This window comes from Arvicanthis niloticus, chromosome 4 (assembly GCF_011762505.2).
Source record: "Arvicanthis niloticus isolate mArvNil1 chromosome 4, mArvNil1.pat.X, whole genome shotgun sequence".
NCBI lineage: Eukaryota > Metazoa > Chordata > Mammalia > Rodentia > Muridae > Arvicanthis > Arvicanthis niloticus.
The window spans coordinates 6482641-6497531 of NC_047661.1; the positions used below are offsets into that span (position 1 = coordinate 6482641).

General features: G+C 40.3%; 1 protein-coding gene across 4 annotated transcripts in view; it reads left to right on the forward strand.

The window, feature by feature from the left end:
- The window catches only part of Trim55 (tripartite motif containing 55), a 38374-nt gene extending 23712 nt beyond the window's left edge, over positions 1 to 14662 (forward strand). For all 4 annotated transcript variants that reach the window (XM_076932178.1, XM_034500425.2, XM_076932179.1 and 1 more), the window contains one exon: positions 13649 to 14662. In XM_076932178.1, the coding sequence (XP_076788293.1) occupies positions 13649 to 13659 (11 nt within the window). In that variant the 3' untranslated portion in view covers positions 13660 to 14662. The remainder of the gene's footprint in view (positions 1 to 13648) is intronic.
- The last annotated feature ends 229 nt before the right edge of the window (positions 14663 to 14891 follow it).

Consider the following 14891-nt stretch of genomic DNA (forward strand, 5'->3'; position numbering starts at 1 on the left):
AGCCCTTGCTCCCTGCGCAGTTGCCAAGTCCAGGATCCTTGGAGCTAAAAGGCACCGGCTATTTTTGGTTCCTTAACCTGTCATGATAGGTGTCATTAGCCATCTGCTCTGCGGTGGCTGTTGGATCTCTGTGTGTACCAGCTGTATCTGTAACTGTGTGAGCAAAACCTCCACCCACCATATGTCCAGCAGTCAGCTGTGAACTTGTACATACTCCAATGTCCTGGGCATGCATATCATGTATTCAGTGGCCTGACTCCCGTTCTTCACATTATCTGTGGTAAAGTGAAATCATAGGCAATGGTCTCAGGGACAAAAACAGGAAGAGAAAGGTACATGGTTACTGGAAGCAGGAGCTAACTGAGGATCTGAATAATTGTCTGAAGGGTTCTGGCTACATTCCAAGAATGTTGGTTTGGAACTCCGTCACCATGTATCCTTACAATATCCTCTGAGGATGTAAGGGGAGTGTCATGCTTTGTGGCTGTATGCATTCATCTGCCTGTGTGGTGAGATGGGAGTGAGGCAGAAGGGGTGGGGTTTGATGCTGTGGTTTGATATGTGTTGTTTGTTACAGAGCCACCTTGATTATATATAGTTTTGTGTTTGAGAAAAGGCACTTTTGTGTACCAAAGCTAACCTGATCATAATGGGAGCCACTCTTGGACCCAGGAAATCAGACATAAACAGGGTTGTAAAGACCTCACAAAAAGTCTGGTGCAACTGCAACACAGAGAACCAAGAGATAACTATTTGCCCAATGTACATTTAGCTTTTAATGTTACTCTATACTAATGGTCTTCTCTTAAATATCTCGGATGTGATACTAGAGCTGTCCCAACTCACTGATGGTGATTACTAAATAGTCCCAGGTAAGGAGGTGGTATTCCTTAGAAACCCAAGCATCACAAGCTAAATTGCTCACCTCAAGTTCACCTCAACACCAATGGATGAGCTGCAAACCCTTTAAGATGGTCTGTTCCCAGGTACTTTACACATATTCCTTGTAAATCCCACCACTGACTTCAGAGCACAACCAGACCATTCTTGCATAACCTGGTCATGGAAAAACAGAAATCAATTCACTGTATACTGGGGCAGGGATATGAATGCACTACTTTTTAATAGATCAAAGTGATTGTTACCATTCTTGTGTTCATTTTCTATGAAAATCACCGTTTTCAAAATTTGGATTTATCCCACTTGTCAATTCCTATTTTAAAAGGTGCTAGTTCTTTGCAGGAAGAACTTTGAACCTTCTCACTTTATTTTCTGCTAGAAAACTGTGCAGAGGTCCGACGTTTAACCAGACGGCGGAGGGAGACTCATTCCTGTGTGCACTGTCCTTCTGGTTCATGTTTACTGTGTTTGCCTGGAGCAAGGAGAGTTTGATAAAAATAACATTTGATGTTCTTCATGTGTTTATTTTAAAACTGAAATTTTTGGGGAAATTTTATGAGGATCTTTTAGAGTTTTGTGCAATGTGTTTTGATCATATTTTGCCCTCTGCCGACTACTTTAGAAAGCTACTGCTGAGAAGTGTAGAGTCCACCGCAGGACGTTTGTATGGAGGGAGTCACAGACTTGAACCGACACAAATCCTTCAGAGTCAACGATAATCACACGAGATGCCCAGTGAACAGACAATTCTCTGCATTTCTCAAATTCCATTTACTGTCATTAGATTCTCACAGAAACCCCATGCTTCCATGCTGATTTGCAAATCTCTCACTGAGTACTTATTTGTAGCCAGTGGTCGCACAGGTGTTTCTCCTGCTTGTGAAGCTGTGAACTCCATGCAATCCGTGATGTCTGCCCTGATGTCCATGTAAGGCTTCTTAAGATCCTGTGGCTCAATAGAACAAAGGCAAGATATACACATTAGAGGCAGTCTGATGCAAGATGTGTGAAAGGTGAACTTTTTAAAGCCAGCTGTATTGAGCTATACATATACTAAAGGATGTATATATACATATACATATACATATACATATACATATACATATACATATACATATACATATATAAAAGATATACATATACATATATACATATACTAAAGGATACAGTTTAATGAGTTGTGACAAGTGTGTATTACTTTGTAGCTATCAATACAGTTGTTTAAAAATGTTTCTGTCACCTTTCAAATTTACCTACTCTTTAACAGTATTGAGTAAGAGTAAATGCATCTTCAGCTTTTATTAGCTTTATCACTTTACCTTATAAGTTTTGACTTATATCCTATTTAAGAAACATTTTCTTAATTTAAAGTCACAAAGACGCACTCCTATGTGCTATAGTGTTTTTATAATTTTAGCTTTTAAGCCCTAGTGTGGTTCTGTTAGTCTGGGGTAAGGTTGTAGAGTTTTCTTTTTTCCTTTTGTGGTTGTCATGAACCTGTGCATTTGTTCCACTGACACATTCTCTTTCCTGTGTTCAGAGACTCCCTCTTCCTTCTAGAAGTGCAGTTGACTAGACCTGCATGGGTCTCTCTCAGTTCTCTTTTAGGCCATTTTTCTGCATTTTCTTCACCAACTGATTATTACAGTTCTATAAAAACCTTCAAATGAATAAGTTTATCACCTTTGATCTGATTTTAAAATTATTTTTTTTACTATTTATTAGTTTTGCTAACTTTTATTGAAGAATTAACTTTTAGTTTTAATGGTTTTCTTGATTTTTGGTCCCCTTTTTATTGTTTATTGTTTGTCTTCTTGTGTTGACTTTTTCTTATTTCTCTCCCTTTTTAATAAGAAAAGCATCATTTGTTGTTATTTTTCTTGTTCTTCAATATGAATGTTCAGTGCCATAGAGTTTGTTGCTTTAGTTGGATCCCATGAGTTTTTAACATGTGTTTTTAAATTTTTCTTTAAAACACTTGTTGATGGATGCAATGATTTCTCCACTGATGCATGGGTTATTCAGATGAGAGTTGCTGAAGTTTGAGACATTGGGGATTTTTTTTCCAGATTTCATTTTATTTTATTTTTACTATTTGATTCTATTTGATTGTGTTATGAAAAGGGAGTTACTCTGTATGCCTCCATTCTTCTGAGTTTATTATGATTTACCATTCAGAATGTGACTTAACTTGGTGAACATATACATGTTCTGGGAAGTACAAGTTTCCTGCTGTGATTGCTTTGCATTTTCTGTAAATATGTTAAGTCAGTTGATTGATGATGTAGTTTCAGTCTGCAGTACTCATTCTGACTTTCTGTTATCAATTCTATTAAAGGGCTGAGAAAGGAATTTTTAGACTTCTTATTATACTTATGAATTTACTTAGATCTTTCAGATCTATGAGGGATTTTTTTCTCAGATATTTTGAAATTCTATTTAGGTACTTTCATATTTAACATTGTTATGTTTTCTTCAACAATTGATCCCAAGAAGAAATAGTTTTTAATAACAAAACTTATCTCTTCTCTGCTCATACCTGTTTACTCTGGGACACCCCAGAGTGTATATAGATGGTCCTTGTTCACTTACAGGTTGTAGCTGCCATAGTATGTTTAAACCTTGAGTGCTAATAAAAAGGGAGGAGCCTGGAGAAGAATAGTGTTGAGACTCCTTAGGCGTTATTCCAAATAGCAGACTGCAGAAAAAGTTTCATGATCTAGATCTAACATGCCTGGTTTCCATTCTCTGTAGCCATACACAGTACCTAAGCTAATTATAATCTGATGATCCGTTTGTTCTGTGGGGCTCTGATTTTAGTTTTGATTTCAGTTGGTTTATTAGCTAATATCTCTGAGCATTTTCATGAGACACCTATGATCAAGATCTTCCTTTAATTAATTCTGAGTAAGTACTCAGGAATGGAACTATTAGGTTGTAGAGTTGTATGAATAACTTCTGTAGAAACTGTCAATCTGTTTTCCACACAGTTTATTAAATTATGTGCTCCCACTAAGAATGTAAGAGTTACAGGTCCCATCCATCTTAGCCTATGGGGTATTGCATCATCATTACACTTAACCATTGTAATGCATGTGTGTTCTTTCTTAGGGTTTTAATTCACAATCTCTTGTCAATTAATTCTGGTGAACATCATTTCATATACATGTGCTGAAATTTCCACAGAACCGCAGAGACAACTCTGTCATAAGTAGGTGACTTCAAGCACTCAGTGCCCTGTCGGCTCAGAAGGATTGATCCATAAGGAGACAGAGTACCGTGCCTTGTTCCTTTCTACCTAGTGTATCATCATCCCAGAGACAGAGCCTCAGTAGCAATGTGGGTTCGCTGTGCCTTAAGGATCATCATCCTAATATAGAAGAGGGTATGTGCAGGTGAGATGCAGTGGCTCATTACAAACAGAAGCAAAGGGAAGGTCATCAAGGAAATGCAACCTATAGCTGTCTTAGTTCTCATCTAGAATCTAAACTGTACATGTTATAAAGATGTCCCCAGAGGAAAAAATAACAAAGCTGATGAAAGAAGAGAGAAATGGGAAAGAATATGAAAGGGGACTGGAAGGAGGAAGAAAGAGAGCATGTGTAGGGAACAGAAAAACGAGTGTGTGTGTGTGTGTGTGTGTGTGTGTGTGTGTGTGTGTGTGTGTTTGTGAGGGTGGAGGCAGTGGTCAGAAAGATGTGAGTGAGGTTTGGAGGGATGTGGGTGGAGGTAGCAGTCAGAAAGACATGTGGAGGGCAGAAAGAAGTTTGTGTGTGGTGGGGGACAAATGCAGTGATCAGAAAGGTGTGTGTGTGTGTGTGTGTGTAGGGGTGGATGCAGTGATGGGGGGTGGGGCGGGCAGGAGCTATTGGCTTTTCTTTATTTCTTAGATTTTCAGAGCAGTATCTATATCCAGACCTGAACCCTCATCAAATATCATACAATCCAAGATTTAGACCCCTGAAAGCATTCTCATTTTTTGAGCCAAAGTTCCAGAGCTAACAGCCAGTGTGAAGCTCTGTATCTCCACTCAGTGCTACAAAAAAAAAGAAATAAAATAATATCATTTTTATACAAATGACCTTTGAGAGTACCTTGTCCACTATGGTTTCAAGCTTGCAAATATCCCTCCAATGCCACCAGAGATTGAGAGGTAAGAAATGCAGGAGGTAAGGAGGCCAGGAAGCTTCTATATGTGAGACTAATTTCACAAGGTATTCATTGCATTAAAAAAAAATAATAAAGCTAACAGAGACAGGAGACAGAGAACATGATTTCCCTTGAGTGTGACTATATGTCCTGTGTTCTTTGAAATGATCTACTTAATTTTCCAAAACAAACTAAGTGAATGAAAATGTAGCTATGTTCCCTAAATTTAATGGAAGTATTCAGGGTATCAAATTATTTTGAAACAGAGCCCCCACTGAGATGGATTGCACAGTGTTTCAGGAGATGCAAGCTTACAGTCACTGTCCTGCAGGTGCCTTGTGATGAAATTCTCACTGCAAGAAAGAAAGTGAAAACTGATAGTGCTTAGGAATGGCCTCCTTTTACTGGGTAACATTGTCAGGACCTAATAATGCTAGAAATTAGGGGAGGATGTGATAGTGAGATACAGTCACTTCTATATAGAAGAAGCTTGTTAGAGGGAATACAGTTTTGCTTAGCAAATAAATTTTGATGAGATCATTCTATTAACATTGCTTTTGCATCTATGTCTTACAATGCAGAAACTTTATAAATTTTTTTTGCACTTTTATTCTTCTGCTGAGAAAGTGACATTCTAATAATGATCAATTTAGCCATTTTACTGAAAGGTCAAATAGACAAATCAACCCTTAAATTAGAGGATCTGTTTCTCAGAAGCAAATAGTAACTGTCACTTTAACAGGGAGATAAAATTGATGTATCCATTTTTAAAAGTCAAATACTATGTAAACTGTTCGAAGTCCTGTCATGAATTCATTTTCTCAGGTTTTGTGAGTCAACACTGGAAAGGGAGCTTTGGGGGGAGCTGGGCACTAGGGATGGTGCTGGGGGAGCTGTTGGGACAGAGATGGTCCAGTCTGCTTTCTGTACTTTTAAGTGGCTTACTGTTCTGACTTAATTCATACCTTTGCTAGTGTAGCCCATCCTGCTTGTTACTTTGTCTTCATTGGTGTATCTCAGTGATTTTCATGAAGCACCTTTTTTTCTTATGCTGTTGGTGAAGTGAGACATTCTCTTGAAATGGACATACTGAAAGCCTAGAAACCAACCCCAAATGTACCCCCAAATTCCCTGGTTTGTGGTAGCTTCTGTAATATATGTCTACATTGCTTCGTTTCATGCCTAGAATCATCTACAGAGATTCTTTTGCTTAAATCCCCACATCAGTCTTATACAGAAAAATAGTACTGGGGGCTTGCTCAGGATCACAGAGCAGCTGGGAGCTTAGTGCTTTTTGTCTATGTCCTTAAGCCCAAAGTGTGGTGTGCAGTATAATGAAGGTTACACTGGCATTGAAAAGGAGTGAATCTCCCCTGCCCCAGGAAATCTGTGACCAAGAAGCCCTCTACTTTGATTCACCACTCATGATGGGCTGCAAAGCTTTGCAAAGAACCAGGGGTTGGTTTCTAGGCTTTCAGTATGTCCATTTCAAATAAGAGCTTTATTTAAACTAAGACTTCCTGTCTTCCATTGTTGAGTCACCCCATCTTGATTTTCACATTTGATTGTTTACTTATTACAATGTAGAGAAATCCTTGTGTGAAAAATTATGGCTCATCCTTAGAAAGAGCGAAAATGTACACGGACACCATACCAGCCCAGCTGTGAGAGCCATACCTGAGAAGGCTGGCTTTATAGCAACATCAATAAACCACAACAGGGCACATGCCAGCATTCTCCTCAGGGTTAGGAAAGTGTGAGAACATTTAATTCCATCTGACAGGCCCAAGACTATTGCACTGGCTCTAGTCCTCACTTTCCAAGAAGGGTCTGCTCACAGCAATACATCTTCCAAGTCACTCCTCTCCTGTTCACCTCACCACTCAGGGTGTGAGAATGCAGATCTCTCAAGAAGAGATGATCTTTAGTGTGTTTCTTCCTGACTTTAGAGACTCACTATTACGAGTGCCCTAGCATTCATGAAGACCAGGCAACATATGCTGTTTGATTTTAAGAGAGATGCCTGTATTCTTGTACCTATAGTATTTCTAAGGCTTAGAGCCACAGAACAGACTTCTGTCATTTTCACAACTGGTAATTGGCCAGGATCTGAGCTGTTCTTACCTTCTCATTCAAGAGTGTGTAATGTGTGAGCTATCCAAGACTCAGAAATAGCTTTTTTTTTTTTTTTTTAAATAAGCATTCTAAATACTCAGGATTTTAGCTCACACCTGTTTGAACATCTGGCTTTGATTCTCTGACCCAGGTTAGCAGGTAAAGAACGGATGCTGGAGGGCTGTGCATTTGAAAACCTCAAGTCTTGCCTTATCCTTCCTCTTTGCTCAAGGCAAGCAGACTTCATTATAGCTGGGAAAGGGTTCTTTTGAACTGACCTAAAAGGACTGGCATTTAACACACAGCAGTAACCAGACTCTGTCAGGTTGAATTTCTCTTTGGGATCCAGTGCAACTCCCAGGCACTGGGTGTGGCAGCCTGAGTGTGTACGCTTGGATCCCAGTGCCCTGCCCCCATTCGGCCATTCCTTCAGTGGCCTGGTATCACTGATGTCCAAACATTCTTAAGTAATCTGTTGTCTGGAGGGTGTAGATTAAGTCATCACCATCCATTAATGTCTTCATGACCTCGCATTTGATCACCCAAGGAGTAGACCACAGCTATGGTAAACTGATAGGTCGTGGACATGAGTGGCATAGAGATGACTAGAATGCACATCCTGGGAAGCTGACAGGCATCTGGGGGCGCTTACCTTCACTCTTCTACTTTGGGCTAGCTTTAAAAAATGTCTTACCTAACTGTGGCTTCAGAGAGTCATGCCCAAGTGAAGGCCAGGACAGCATCTGTTCAGTGTTATTTATCCAGGGGACCATGTGAGGCAAATGTATTTAGGTAAAGGGGGCTGCTAAATTAACTCTTTGTGCATTATCACTACACCCAATTAGACCCCATGGTCAGCACCCAGGGACTAATTTGCTCTCAAGTGAATCTGACAACAGTTTCATGATTTCATTCATTGTCAAGAATCTTGCCATAGATTCACTTTAGCTCCCTCTGGCCTTAGTTAATCACGTTGAACATAGAAATCCAACAAAATCTGCACTGAGAATTTCTACTTCTTTGTTTTGTTTTGTTTTATAATTTCCTACCAACCAACAAACAAAAACAAAACGAACACCTGTTAAGAGCTATGAGTTGCAACTGTGGGTAGAGATTTATGGTAGAACTGGTGTTTAGCATGTGCAACGAGCCTCTGGGTGCCAACTTCAGCCTCCTGAAACACAAAACCCAATCAACAAAGTGGTACTAGTGACAAAGCAGGTCCAGGTGACAGATGTATGTTGGCACAGGCATAAATACAAGGTGGTGATCCCCGGCCTCTCGGTTCTACTCCAAGCTCAAATGCAGAAACAGGCACAGGTCTTGTTTGCTTTGCAGGAGGGAGGCGAGGTGCTTCAGGTTTGCAGGATGAGGAGGTGAGTGGTAGGCACGTACCCTGTCCAGGGCCGAGGACGGCTTCGTTTGTCATGAAAGCCACACAAGCACATTTCTGCCTTGTCTGCAGAATTTCTAAGTCCAGATTTTCATATTAAGTCACTTTTGTAAATAAGTTGTGCCAGGGAGACGGGAGAGAGAACAGCCCATTTACCATGTTTCTATTGTGTGTGTCAGCAATGTTAACTGTATGCTGTAACCAACTCCCGGACACTTTTCATCTTGCAGAAATGCAACTCAAGACCTATTAAACAAAGCCTTTCAACCCTGCTTCTCTACCTCGGGCCCTGACAGCCTCTCTCTGTTTCTGTGAATGTGGCTGCACTGGGAACATGAATGAAAGCGTACATTGTTTTACTTGGTGTGTCTGATTTCTTTCACTTATCAGAAGGTTTCTTCCTGGTTCGTACATGTCTTAGTATATATCCGAGTACATTTGAAAGCTGAGCCATATTCCACTGAATGCCCACGCCACAGCTTACTTATTCCCTCCTTTGGAAATTGCTTCTGCTTCTTGGCTGTTGTGAATAACCCTGCTATGACATGCTGTGAAAGCCTGTGCAGGTTTCTTCTATCAGTTTTTTTGAGCATATACACAGATGTGCGATTGTTGTGCCGTATGGCATCTGTTTAATTTTCAAAATATTGTTATTATATTTGCTTCAGGGGAGGGCAAGTAAAATGGTGTGTGTATAGGTCAAGACAGCTTGTGAGAGTCAGTTCTCTCCTTCCACCATGTGGGTCTTGGGGCATCAAACCCAGGTCATCAGACTTGATACAAGCATGTTTTACCCACTAAGCCGTTCAGCTGGCCCATGTTTAATTTTGTGTCTTCTCTATGTGATGTTCTGTAATGATTGTCCGTTTTACATGCCCACCAACACTCAACAGTGGCTATCTTTGTATCTTCAGTCCTGAATTTTTGATGTTTATAACTGATTCATATTTTTAAAACTACTATAAACCATCTGTACTCTGGAGCTGACCTGTTTACGAGTCTGCTGCCCATCAGCCTCTGGTCTTAGTCTTTATCAGCAAGAGGTGATTCAGGGTCTCTTGGAGGGTGAAGGACAGTCCCTGCAAAGCACATGTCCCTGGGTGGAAGCACCTCATTTTACCCTGCTCTCCAGTGGGGTAAAGCAATAAGCCCGTGTCATAAGCTGACATTCACTTATCCCTTCTCAAAGCACTTTTAATAACAATGGTAAAACAATATCAAAGAAAAGGAAAATGTTTTGTGTCCCTCGAGAAACTTGTTTTATGAATATCCAGAATACTCAGTCAAACTCATCTCAGGAGAATAGCGGAGGGGAAGTATGTTATTTCCTTCTTCGGCAAATTTTGACCAAATTCCATGAAAAATTGAGGCAAAGGTGAAATTCTTCCTCTTTATTCTACTGCTGGTTTTCTTTTGTGAAGAAACTTTGTATTTGTCAAATTCTTATCACTATGACCAGATTCTCAACAAAAGGCAGATGGCAGGCAGGCAGGGCAGGTAGAAGACAGGGAAGAAAGAAAGAGAGAGGGAGGGGGGAGAGTTTATGGTGGCTCACAATTTGAGGGCATAGTCCAGCATGGCAAGGGAGGCATGGAGTAGGAACAGGAGGCAGCTGCTCATGTATCCTCAGTCAGGAAGCAGAGAGCTGAATGCTGACACACAGCACGTTTCCTCCTTTTCCTGGTTTTGATTCAGTCTGGGACCACAGCCCATAAACGCTGCTGTCCACATTCAGAGTTCATCTTCAGTCCTCAATGAAACCTCCCTCGGAAGGTCCTCACAGGTATGCACCAGTGCATTCAGGTTGACAGTGAAGGTTAGCCATTGCAGCCACCTAAGGAAAATGTTAAAACTTGGAAATAATATGTACTGGAAGTCCCTTGTCGTCCTCTTCACACAGAGTGAAGGGAGCCATGATCAGCACATTGTTCTGCTCTGTGCTAAACATCTTGCCAAAAATAATGTACTTTCTATAATGAAGGGCAGCCAACTTTTGGAAACCAAAGCAAAGGACTCCATTTAGGGAAGACTACATGAAGAAAGTATGCTTTTGTTTTGCTGGCTGGTGGTTTCAATCCCTGCTGAGCTAATCCTAAGAGAGCTGGACCACTTGAGATAAACAGAAGAGCATCATAGATGACCATGATTTGACCACATGCCCAAAGAGGCATGCCACATGAGTCACCTCCAGTTCTGGGAAGGTGATGTGGCAAATATAATTACCATACAGTCTTTCCTCACTGGAGACTATTGATACTGTATACCTTCACCAGAAACAGTCCCAAAGTCATTCTGTGTGACAGAGGAGTCTCTTCACTGTGGTTAGGAATGAGAGGAGGGTAGAGGGAAGTAGAGGGAGAAAGGAAGAGAGGGACAAAGCACTACATATGAAGCAGGCATGTGAAAAGTGTTTTGTGTACATTTCAATATCAGTCCTTACAGCAGCCTCATGACATAGGATCTAATGTCCATTTTCCAGAATCAAAAACCAAGCTCAGAATGGTTAATTACTTGTCCAAGTCAAACAGCTTTAGTAAGCAGTTGGTCCGGAGTATTAGTTTGTTTCTTTGTCACTGGTAAAACACTGACCAACTTGAGGAGAAAAGGTTTTATTTGATTTAAAGGTTACACTTCACCCTCCCAGGAAGCCAAGGCTGGAAATCAAGGAGGGAACTTCAAGCAGAAATCATAGAAGACGCCGCTCACTGGTCGGCTTATCTACGTTTCTGACACAGCCCAGGCCCCTTGGTGTAGGAATAGTACCGCCCACAGTGGGCTAGGTCCTCACACATCAATGAACAGACATGCCCACAAGGCAATCAGATGCAAGCGATTCCTTACTCCCTCTTCCTGATTGAGGTTCCCTCTTCCTTAGGTGTGTCAAGTTAACAACTGAAGCTTACAATGGCATCTGAGAGTCAAATCCCTGCCAAGTGGCCAGGGGAGCTTTCTTGCTGAAATGGTTAGTAAGTTTGCAGCCCAAGAAGATAGAATAAGCACTGAAGATAGTCCTGATCCTTTCTGTCACTTTCTTCTCAAAAAGGGACAATTTATTAGTTCACATTGTTTGAACAACAACACCACCAAAAAAAAAAAAATGCCTGGAACCATGGTAGGTATAAGAGCAACAAATTCAATGATTTAGTCTGGTTTTGACAGCTAACCATATCAGCGGCTAAAAATTTAAACAGCAGCTTTAAATATTAAAAATTTAAACAAATATTAAATCTTAAATTATTAAATATTTAATATTAAAACAAATATTTTAAAAGGTAGCTTTTAATATTTGGTTTAGAAAAGCTTCTATAAGCCAGCAAATTCCAAAAGCACCCAAATCATAGCTGGGCAGTCAAAGGGCTCTGAAAATAAACTACTCTACCTTGATTTTTCTTTCTTTTTTTTCAGACAGAACCTTAGGTAGCCCAGGCTAGCTCAACTTATTACGTAGCTTGAACCTTGAACTCTTCTATACCTGACTTCACCTCAGGGGATATCTAACCCATTACCAAGAAAACCTACTTTACTTGACATCCCAGAGTTTTACCTGAAAATAGTGTACTTCACTTCTAATCTAATATGTCCTCACAGCCTTTATTAACTTGCTACCGGGAAACAATTTAATATCGAAAAAAGAGATCCTAAAACCAAATAACTCACTATGATTGTGTTGGTTTTTTTTTTTTTTTTTTTTTGAATGACAACTCAAACCTGTATTTATGGTGAGATCTGGGAGGGTGCTTACCAAACATTCATCTTCCTCTAAAAGCGATTTTGCACAGCAGCAGTATACTTACACTTACCTATGTTCTGCTTGGTCTGACATCTTAGCCCCACCCCCACCCCCAGGGCTTCTGCACTGGGTACACATGCTGCCTCACTGCTTCAGACCCTGTGTCATTTCCATGATGCAGAGTTTAGCAGGAAGTGTGAGAACACATTTGATCATTTTCCTTGTGACAAACCAGATCTATCATGGTCTCCTTACAGTCTGAGTGAATACAATCAAATAGCAATTTTTTTATATTAGTGGTCTTTGTTCCACTAAGCTGTTATTTTTAAAACTCAAAACAACATGAAGTTCATTTATAAGCTTGAGTTGGTCAGCTGAATTAAATTTACAATCTGTATCAGTCAGATATCTATCAAAAGTATCTTCTTAGAAGTTTTGATATTGGATTTGATTTTGTATGAATGTTATAAGATTTTATTGCCTAGAGATATACACTTCAGGATTTGCTCAAGATTAATATAATACCTCAGCTTTGCAGAACTGAGGGATTTTGCAAATTGAAGCAATTTATAAACATATAAATGTATGCATAGCAACATTTTGTCAGAGATATCCTCAAGTATGATCCTTTTATATAGAATAAAATGGCTCACTGCCATTGTCTTGGTCCAAGTCTGTAGGCATGAACACTGCTGCGCCCACAACATTGAGATAACCCAATGCTGAGTTTTGGGGAAGCAAAGCCCTACTGATGGCACATGAATATAATCTGGTAGAAACATCTATCATCAGCAGTGGAGAGATTATATGAATACGAATATGAACTGCAGTGTCATCATATAGCAATATCGTTTAAGTTTGGGCTCTCCCACCCCATTACCTTCTCTCTTCTTTCCCTCACCCTCTCTGTCTTATATGGCATTGGGGATGAAACTCGGGCCGAAGATGTGCTGGAAAAATACTCTATCAGTGAGCTACGAGTTAAAAGCTTAGCAGGATTTTAATAGTTTTGCAGAGTTTTGTAAACCTAGATATCTGTGTGTGCGAATGAGACTGTCATGTCAGTAAATCATGAAGAACTTAACTCAGGAAAACCAAGCAGTGTAATGCCCCCCCCCCCCCCCACCGGAGCTCCCTTCCACTGCATGTGCTATTGCTGTTCGTTTTGAATCATGAGTGTGAATCACTTTAGTGGCTCTTGACCGTAGCTAAGATTACGTGCTCTTGCTTTCTGTCCCTAATAATAATTATGCTTCATATAATTACTATTATCATCCTCTCTCCTCAGTAGAACAGTGACTGGACCAATCCCCCAAGGTCTACTCTCTCCTTCCTCTCATCTACACTTTCTTCTTTTGCAGATTGGATTTGAGGCCCCTTCTCCCCAGGGACAGGCTGCAGCCGTGGGGAGTGGGGGTGGGGCTAACTCGGAGCCAGCTCGCCACGTCTTCTCCTTCTCCTGGTTGAATTCCCTGAATGAGTGATATTTATCCTTGTTGCCGCCCCCTGTCTGCCTGACTGAGAAGCACATAGGCAACAGGAAAGGGTGGAAATTCACCGCGTATATGCATATGAAGGAAACCTCTGGACAGGATTTCTCAAAACAAAACAACACCCTTTTAATTCCAGATGACTTATCTAACTTGTTGAGAAAATGACTGTGCTCAGAACAAAGTTACAGAAAACACTCTTATGAAGAAACGTGATCGTCTGCAAATCTTTCATTGTGTGAGAAGCATTCTGAAGGTTGTGTAGGTGTGGTGCATGTGTGCCCATCAGCTGTAGATGGCAAGTGGTAACAAATTGGTAGATCGCACTCCTCTCTCTGGGCTTCTTGTTATTTTAGGACACTTGTGCCTTTTGCTTTTCTCCTTAGCATTCTGGGTGACATTCAGTGTCAGTTCAGAACTGACTGATTTATCAAAATATGGAGATTGGTCACTGACCAAAGCTCTGTAGGGCACTGTAGACGTCCCTCTTCCCTACAGATGTCACGGGACATGCAGCCAGATGTTTTCTTTACATGTGGCCACACTTCCACAGTCCAGAAGGCCAAAAGTCTAGGGCAACTATTTTGACATTTTTTCTAACCTTATTTACATATCTCATAATTTTATATCCATATGTCAGACATTTTAATTGAAGACTTTTTGAGAGGAACTGTCTACTTTCTTATGTGTCTGCCAAAGCAGCAATTTGATAATCTGTGGAAAAACTGCATGTATTTAAATATACACCAAATTCACCCAATTCTCCCCCTGTGTGCTCTCTCTCTCTCTCTCTCTCTGTCTCTCTCCCTCTCTCTCTGTGCCTCCATCACATAAGTGTAACTTTACTTTAAATGAACTCTTAAATAAATGTTTTTAAGAACTTTAGTCTCCTAGCAATTTATCCAGTGATTCATGGTTTATTATTAAGCCATTAATCAAGCATATTTCAAGGCCCCCAGAGAAGTGTCATCTTCATACATACAAATTAATGTTAAAGTATTAATTATGGAACTAAAATTTTTGGAGCTGTAACTAAACTACTAAAGCAAATGTATTGTCCAACTAATTAGACGCACTGTTTAATTTTAGAAGAAATAACAGTCCTGCAACTCGC